Source organism: Morone saxatilis, unplaced genomic scaffold (assembly GCF_004916995.1).
Source record: "Morone saxatilis isolate NCDOM2014 unplaced genomic scaffold, NCSU_SB_2.0 Contig23, whole genome shotgun sequence".
Taxonomy (NCBI): Eukaryota; Metazoa; Chordata; class Actinopteri; family Moronidae; genus Morone; species Morone saxatilis.
In genome coordinates, this window is record NW_023339796.1 from 8786614 (window position 1) to 8795844 (window position 9231).

Consider the following 9231-nt stretch of genomic DNA (forward strand, 5'->3'; position numbering starts at 1 on the left):
GGTCCTCGCCGTACACTAAAATTCCTCAATGCGTTCGGGTGGTTACCAAGTAAGGACCCTCATTATTGCTTACTGTGTAATGTTTGGTGCATATTTTGAGCACTTGTTATGGATATTAGAAAGTAGCAATTTCTTTTCACTGATATTCATGCACCCGTTTGACTAGCGTTATACGAGAATAATTAGCGATTTTTTGCTAAAAACCCCCCCCCCCGCGCCCCCCAGCCGTCACGTGCGATTAGAATGAAAACATATCCCAGAGAACAGACCAACTCGGTAAATAAGTGTTATTAACCCCAGGTTCATTTTGCGCCGGAATTGTCCTTTAAGTTAAAGAGTACCCGTTGAGTTCTGAGATCAGTTAGAGACTGAGCTTCCACACAAACACAGGCATACACCGACTGCTGGGACTGGTGAAATCACAGCCAGTACTCAAATGCACTGACTCCAGATAGGATTTTGGTATTAAAAAAAAAAAAACACAGGCTTTACTTGCCAAAATGGGTTAGGCACACACAATGTTAATCAGAGCAGGCAAACAAGTCCAACAGGGAAAAGGCAAGGCAGGGTCAAAAAACAGACAATGAGGGGAACTAATGAGACACAGGTGACAGTACTCATGGCGAGGCAAACAATCAAAACTGGAGGGAAAAAGACAAAGACAGGCAGTAAAGTAGAACAAGACACAAGAGGAGGAAAACTACAAACTAAAAAAGGAAATAAAGAAACAAAACAAAACAAAAACACCATAATACCCTCAGAAATGGAGCTGGCCTGTGAAACGATTTTGGTGTAGTGGCCGCAGTATTTCAACTTCTGCGTTAATCACATGACACCCATTGGCCCAAAAAGTAGTTTTTACATACACAATCAAAGCTGCTGTAAAATGGTGAACGCACAGACTGCACAAATGGTCCAGTGGTCAAATTTTTTCAAATAACGCAAGGCACAAAATTCTGAATATCTGAACACACTTTAAGAAAACTGTCATCTTCTCCACCTCAGGTCAACCTCCTGTCTGAAAGAACTATCAGTATCAGGAGCAAAGTCTCCAAGATGGTGGTAGTAATCGTCCTCCTCTTCGCTGTCTGCTGGGGTCCCATCCAGATCTTCGCTCTCTTTCAGTCTTTCTACCCAAACTACCGGCCCAACTACGACACATACAAGATCAAGACGTGGGCCAACTGCATGTCCTACGCCAACTCTTCTGTCAACCCCATAGTTTACGGTTTCATGGGAGCCACTTTCCAAAAGTCCTTCAGGAAAACCTTCCCATTTCTGTTCAAGCACAAGGTCAGAGATAGCAGCATGGCTTCGAGGACTGCCAACGCTGAGATAAAGTTTGTTGCTGCAGAGGAAGGCAACAATAATAACGCAATGAATTGAATTTGACAATTAAAAATAGGAAGAATGAGATTATTGTTTGTATCCGGGTCAAACGCTGCAGAAAGAAAATTTAAATAATGACAATTTTCCCACCCTGGGTTCATTGTGTGTGAAAATCTGCAACAGCAACTGGCAGATTTTAAAAAAGGGCTGACCCTGTGTGTTTGGCAGACACATTTATGTTATGTTGAATGAATACAACTAATTAATGAATTGATGTGTGGACACGCAGACTCATAATACGGACAGACACACAGTGTTTGGCACAATACGTTAGATGTTCTGCTGCCAAGGCCAGGTGGTGTTGGCACATAACATCATTCAAGATGCCAAATAACAGAGGACAGTCGTACACATCTGATGGCAGCAGTGGATAAGGTTGCCTGAAAGTCGCAGGCGGGACTCTTAATCCATGCAAGATCATGGCTGACAAGTTCTACAGCTTTGATAACAAGTCAGCATTGGTACAGTTTATGATATTATGTATTATAAGACAGACAATTGAATGGACAATTGATACTCTAGAATAGATTCCTATGGCATTTATGTGGTTGTCATTTGTTCCCATCACTGAAGAGAAAGATAATAACAAAAGAGACACTTTCTGTATCTGTCGTTCTGAGAAACTGTAACACTATAACATTTTTAAAGGATTAGTTTGAGATTGAGATTTTGGTTTGAAATATTCCTTTTGGCTTTCTTACAGAGAGTTACGTGAGAAGATCGTCACTGCTGTCATATTTGAAGCTGGAGCCAGGAGGTGATTAGTTTAGCTTAGCATAAAGACTAGAAGTGGGGGGAAACTGCTAACCTGGCCCTGTCCAAAGTTAAAAATATACCAACACCTCTAAAGTTCATAAAGTAAGAGATACACAACAACATACAACATGTCAGTTAGTAATCTTGAGGTTTTGGTAGGCATATTTTCTAATTTTGGACACAACAAAGCTCGTTCATTTCCCTCAAGTGATTTACTCTGTAATCATGCAACCCTCTTTAGTTGTCTTTAACCTGAGCCGTACGTATGCGCATGAAGGTCACTGTTTAAATCACGTTTTCAAGTGTGGCCAATTTTGCAAATATCTCTCTGGTGTCGTTAGGGTGTACTATAAAGCAAGTTCAACATAGCCAGGCTTTCTTTGCCTTAGCTGGTCTCGACAAAACCTAAAACCCCAGTCAGAGATATTGGGTATCACTGTTAACCCAGGCTTTTTTTCACATGCTCTGTGCCTGCCTAGAAGAGAGCCACCTTCGTGACATTAAAAGCTCTGGCTTTGGGCTCAACATACCTCGCTAACCGACTTGCTTTGTAACACACCCCATCAGTTGTGAAACAGGAAGGGGGTGTGCTGCAAAGCAAGTTGTTTAAGGAAGTATGTTGAGGAGGTTAAAGTTATGCTTTCCTGAGAATCCAACGATGGAAAGCCCGATTCCAGTTGAATGGGAGTGTCTCTGCTGGTAAATGTGATGAGTGGGAGCTGGCTGGAGCAAGGGTTACGGCCAGTGAAGCATGGACAGTGATTACCTTTCTTTTGTGTCCTACACAAGCAATCACACCTTCCTCAATACATGTGCACAAGTAGGCACGCACATACACCTTCACCCAGAATATCCAGGTGTTAGTTGGAACACAAGTTGTTATATCTTTGAGAAACACCCTTGTGTGATCTTGTCAGACAGACTAAATTACAAATAATGTAGGCGAACCATATAGCCTTTGCCCTGCATTTTGAAGGAGAAGTTGTTGAGAGAGCAGCTGTCTGGTGTTGGAAATACAGCCAATCATTGTTGATAAATCTACAAAGCCCCTGCCAGCTCTCCACTTTCTAGATGCAGTCCTTTATATATTTATCCCACACAGTGACATTCAAAATCAGAACTCCAGTTATGGCCCATAGAAAATCTGCTAATGTAATCCTCATTTGAATTGTAGATATTGTAGGACTTCAGGGCTCAATTTGAATTACATTAAAGTGTCTCAAAAGGAAAACCATCTGGGCTGCAATAATTAGCCATGAACAGGTAACCAAAGGTACTCGAGGGTTGTTGTTAATTGAGATAACACTTTGGGACATTATATGACAAGAAGTGGACAAACCTTACACAAAGGTGGCTATTACCTTAAGCTATGGCCACTTTTCTATAACTAAAGATGTAACCTAACATGTTCAGTAGTTAGTAATTATATTTACCTCTAAATATATATTTTAATTAATGTACCTTGTAGCCACACAAAACTCACTCAAGTTTTTACTTTAACTGAAAAAAACACCTTGACATTAACTTCATTTAAATGGATTTGATTGGCTCTATTTTAGCAGGGAGTGATTAGACCTCCATTTATATAATTATAATTTTCTAAAAGGCAGCCAACAAAAGTAAATGTCACTAAGTTAATTCAGCCTGGAATAAATGACGTGGTATAAAGGGTTTATTTCTATCTGAGTCTATTGTGTCTACCGTGTCTAATGTCTCCTTACTGCTTATTGGGTTTTTAATGAATGCGAATTGTGATGCATTTCTTTTTCAGACTATTGTACATCCATTAGGACCGAGGTCATCAATAATCTGTGTGTTTTCTGCTTTATATTAAGTATTCTCTTATACCTACGCTTTTTCTGAGATTGTGATTCTACTACATGTCTGTTCTGGTTGTTCAGCAATATTTTCAATTAAGCTTCAACCTTGAACAATAAAACAAACTGACCATTAAATGTTTGGGTAGGCCATTTTTAAACCAAGAAGGTCATTGTGGGATGATTTGATCATTTCTCAGGGTGTGTGAAATTATGTCTGCAGTTAAATTTACTTTTAACTTTTGAACATGTAATGGAGGTATTTAAAACTGTAACTCATTTTGTTGGTACCAATCATGCATTACCCTGCAAATACAGATATAGCTAGAGAGATATAGCTTGTAGAAACATAGAAATCGTAGTACGGTGGCCCAGAGATGTGAAATGAAAGGTACTTTTGCCTTCGAGTTGTGGGCTTTTGCAGTTCGTTCGACACCTTTGGGCCACTGTAGAGGAGCCCTGCATAACGTCATATTAGCTGAGTTAAACCTAGAAACAGTGTTTTTCTTTCTTGTTGGCCATTAAACAAAAAGGACCTGTCTGCTTACTGGTTGATTGAATACATTATTACACCCTAATTAGTAAATCAAAAACAATTGCCTGCTGTAGAATTGGGGAGCCAAAAAAAATAATGAAAAGGTCCTTTCACATTAGCTTTTACTCTAGTACTAATTATAAGCATGCAATAGCACCTTAGTGACATATTTATCATAATTAAAATGATAAAAAAAGGTATAAAACTAATTGTACCTCATTTAGTATATTCAATTGAAGCAGATGAGATTTTTAGGGGCTGTAGGGTTGGCAATGTCTGTGGTTGGTCTTTTCACCGGTTAGGATATGTCTGAAGACGGTCATGATGATTACCTGATTTTTCACAGCCACCAGCAGGTCAAAGTTTTAAATTATCCAAGGAAGTATATGCATATCTGCTAGATGGATTAACTAAAATTTTGTAATTTTTTTCTTCTTTCAGAGCAACTACAAGGTTTTTATTTTTACTGTAATGTCTCAACAACTACTTGGATGGATTGCCATTTAATTTTGTTCAGACATTCTTGGTCCCCACAGGATGAACTGTAATAACCTTGGTGATCCATTAATTTTCATCTACCACTGTAATCATGTCAAAAATTTAAATTTGTACAGTACTTTGGTTAATTATCAGCCTCAGCTGTACTTTGTTTTAAGTGCTGATCAGCAAATGCAGCACTCTAAACTAAGATGGTGAACATAGTGAACTTTACACCTGCTAAACATTAGCATGTTAGGATTTTCATTGTGAGCAGGCTGATGTTAGTCTTCTGCCCGCACTTCTTTGCATACATAGCTCTGCAGCAAGCTAAACAAAACATACCAGACACGTTGGTCGCTGACCAATCATAGCTGCCGTTTTTTTCCGACTTGCGTGATAATATCAGGAGACAGGTGCTACTTCAAGGAACAACAATGTAAACAAACAATGGCATCCAAAGTGGTGTGTATGAAACTGGTTTTACGTGGCAGCATTAACATCATTCCGATTTTACCGATTATGCTAATGTGTCAAACAGCACTCACATTCCACATGTGGAGAGGCAGTATTTTTAGATTACGCATAGGATACTTCCTCACTCCTCGACTCCTCCAGGTGAAATGGAAGATAGTAAGTATAATAAGTATTAGCATAAGGTTCTCCTGCCTCTGCTCTCTCTCTGCTCACCATTCACCTGTCTTCAGGATTAGCTGCCTGCCAGCCCGTCTCATCATCTGCCATCAACCAACCCTCATTCCCTAGATTTTCTCTGCCAGTACCCACCTTTCCACAGATAACTCCCCATCACCTCAGCCTCAATCTCCAGCCTGGGTTCAAGAGGGTGAGAGATGTGTGTGCATTTAATTTTTTCTCTTTTTTTGTGCTCTTTCAGTGTGTCATAAGCTGCTGTGCCAAGCAGTCCTATGGTAGCTAATGGAAAACATAACAAAAGAACAGTCCCCATTGTTGATTTTCAGATGCTAGAAAAAATAAACAAAATACACACAATAATGCAACAATTGTGACTCACCATTCCTGAACAGAAGATCTACCCACACTGTGCACCAGTCTACTCTGTGACGATGACCTTTGCAACAGTAACGAGTGTGAGTATGACAACGCCATTGTTGTCCATTTAGCACTGAGTTGCTAACTCTGACTGAAGCTCTGGAAAACACATGAACAGTACAGGTGACTTTTACATGATTCAGTGCCAGGTAGAGCTAAATAAAGGCTGCAGGGAAAGAGCAAGTACTCAGAATGTGGGAGGCTTGATTCACTAAAAAGGTTTAAGCCAGTGACTGCTGCAGGGTATTCATGTACTCAGCGTATTGTAGCCTGTGTTTTCTATGACACATCTCTTAATGTTCTCTATGCATTTACCCTGTATAGATTGTCTTTTTGCAGCCAAACTGGACACACATGTCAAGGAAAACCACTCTCACTAATTTAAAATGTGTAAACGTCACCCTGGGGTTAAGTATGCCTAAGAATTTCCATAATAAATTGGATGAAGTTACCATACCAGCTCAGGCATTAATAAGTCTGATGGAAGCAGGCACAAAATTTGACATGGCCAACTTAGTCTTGAATGGAAGTGACTGTATCTGCAGCCTAAAGGTAAGTGACTGGTGATGGTGATGATGACGGTGATGACTTGACAAAACAGAAAAAAGTAGCACACTTCCCTTGATTGGGTGCCGTCCTGGGTAGAGATTGCGGAGGAATTAGCCTCCCTAACCTTGGGAAGCATTCCTGACTCAATCGGAAGACCGGTACCTTTAAGAATCCAGTATTAGGTTTTGGAAAGAAACTTGAATGGGGACTTACCAAATGATAAAAGCTAGCCTTTACCTTACTCAGAAGCTAATATCTGGTAAAATAAAAAATAGGCAAGAAAAGTATCTATCTTCTGACCTGGTTGGCATTTTGACTAAAAGGTCCTCTTCAAAGCATCAATAGATAACAGCCACCTTTGTGGCATTCAAGTCATTCGGTATAATCTTAGTAACCCAAAAGCAGAACACAAACTCAGTGAATATGATTACCAAAATAGGGCTTTATTGCAAAACTAGTTGGGGGGCCAATGAGAAGGTGATGTGACGCTCTGGCTGGCAGTGGTGAGGGGATAATGGCAGAGATCTGGGCAGAGTGGAGCAGAGGGTGGAGGCAGTGTGGCTGAGCAGGAGCTGAAACTTTGAAGTGGAGAGTGTGGCAGATGAAGGAGTGGTCTGGCTGGCTGGAGTGCAAGTGATGATCTGAAGGTGGCTGGTAGATGGCTGGCAGACAGATGAGGCATAATCTCCCATAGTGCAAGACTGAATGATCTGGCAAAGTGTAGATGGAGCACTGAAGTAGATATACTGTTGGGTAGATGAGTTGATTGAAGGCAGATGAGCAGACTTGGAGAGTTGATGAGTTGATTGCAGATAGGTGTAATAAGCAGAGCTGGAAGGCAGAAAGGAAAACCATGCCCCAAAACACACAGACACAGACGGATAGGAGACCCAGGGGAGGGTGGAAACAAAAGGGTACAGCCATGGCCATGACACTTAATTACAAATATCCAACTTTAAATAGTGTTCACATCAACATCCAGTTTGTAAGTCATGGAAACCTGCATTTTTCTGAAAACTCTAATATATATATGTAGTAGGGATGTTCCTGGCGACTAATTTTGCCATCAATTATATGAAAATTTTATGTTGACAAGTAACTAAACACAATTTAAAGACTGTGTAAATGCACAAACTGCACACACACAGCCAGGCCTCAGTATATCCTGTTACATTATTGGCATTTGCATGTCAGTAAACGCATTGGGATACTATTGAAATTGGCAACATATGGAACTAATGAGTTTTTATCTTCTAGTTTTTCTACCAACGACAAAATGTAAATGATAGCCAGGGTAACTAACCATACTCTAAGTGTTTTCTTTTCAATGCCAGTTCCATCATCCTCTCTTCCCTGCATAGTGCCATCTCTAACAGATTAGCTGTGTGAGGTTAGATGGTAGAGTGAAATCGGCTCGGTGAAATCCCAAAGCGGACCGCAGTAATGAAACGTTATGACTAAAACTTCTAAAGTGGGACATAGATGACTCTCAAAACCAGCGGGGGCTTTGACATGTTTTGTAACTTTTCAAAAACTGACACTCATCGAGACAAGATGTAACTTTTTCCAAAACATTGGTGACCATATTCCTCCAAAACTAATGGCATCAGGCTCAGCAGACCTCTCTGTTTAGTGCAGATTAGCTATACTAAAGGTGTTGCTTGAACCAAAGTGCCTGAGTGATGGTTGGTTCCCCTCTCTCTTCTTTCCAAAATCAGAATATGTGGGCTGCATCTCACAATTTATGTAACTCTCCAAAACAATTTGGCAATAATTCCAATTGTAGTACTTGTTGAAGCACTTTACTGATTACATTGGGCACTAATTTGTTTTAACCTGCCTACGAAAATTTGAAAAATAAATAAATACTTCATGCAGTTAATGGTGAGAAAGACTTCGATCTGAGCTCAGTTTTTCATTCTTTACATAAACTACTTCCATTACTTTTCATTAGTACAAAAAATTGCATCACTCACTGTATTAACTATTCAATAATATCCTAGCCTTTCCTTTTCCAGTGCTGAAGAATAGGGGATATGGTGGGCCATGTTAAGCCTCGTTTTATAATTCTTGTTCTTATTATAGGTTTTGCACAGCTGCTATGCCTCCAGCTGCTAATCTGAGAATCTGCTCCTCTATTTGGGTGTGGTCTTTGGTCCAGCTCTGTGGAATTAGATCATTGTCTAATGTTATATACAACACACTCATTGTCTTGATTGATATGTACTGCAGTGAGCAGCTAAACTCCACTCATCCTCCAGCCACCCTTTTTTACTTTAAAACTGAAGTTAAGCTCCAAGTTTTTCTCTATTTAAAACACATACTTTTACATATGAGAATATACTGTAATAATAAAAGATAGCATTCAAGCACTGTCTGATATATTTCTTGTTTCTTCTTCAGCTCCTCAAACACATGTATATCATCTTGAAGAGGAATTATACAAACGCTTATTTTAATGATCAAAGAAAATACTGTTGTGTAAATATTGTATTAAAGAGGACAAAGAAATTAAACATAGAAAAACCTCAAATTGACCTTCTTATCCATTATTGAATCAGACAGTTAAAAACCTTTCTCCCAAAAAGATTTTTTCTAATTCTGAAGAGAAAGTGATTTTGAGTACCCAGAAAACAC

At 39.6% G+C, this 9231-nt stretch overlaps 1 protein-coding gene across 1 annotated transcript in view; it reads left to right on the plus strand.

The window, feature by feature from the left end:
* The window catches only part of kiss1ra (KISS1 receptor a), a 14561-nt gene extending 13115 nt beyond the window's left edge, over positions 1–1446 (plus strand). Inside the window, exon 5 of the mRNA XM_035670044.1 lies at positions 1006–1446. Within this exon, the coding sequence (XP_035525937.1) occupies positions 1006–1386 (381 nt within the window). The 3' untranslated portion in view covers positions 1387–1446. The remainder of the gene's footprint in view (positions 1–1005) is intronic.
* The last annotated feature ends 7785 nt before the right edge of the window (positions 1447–9231 follow it).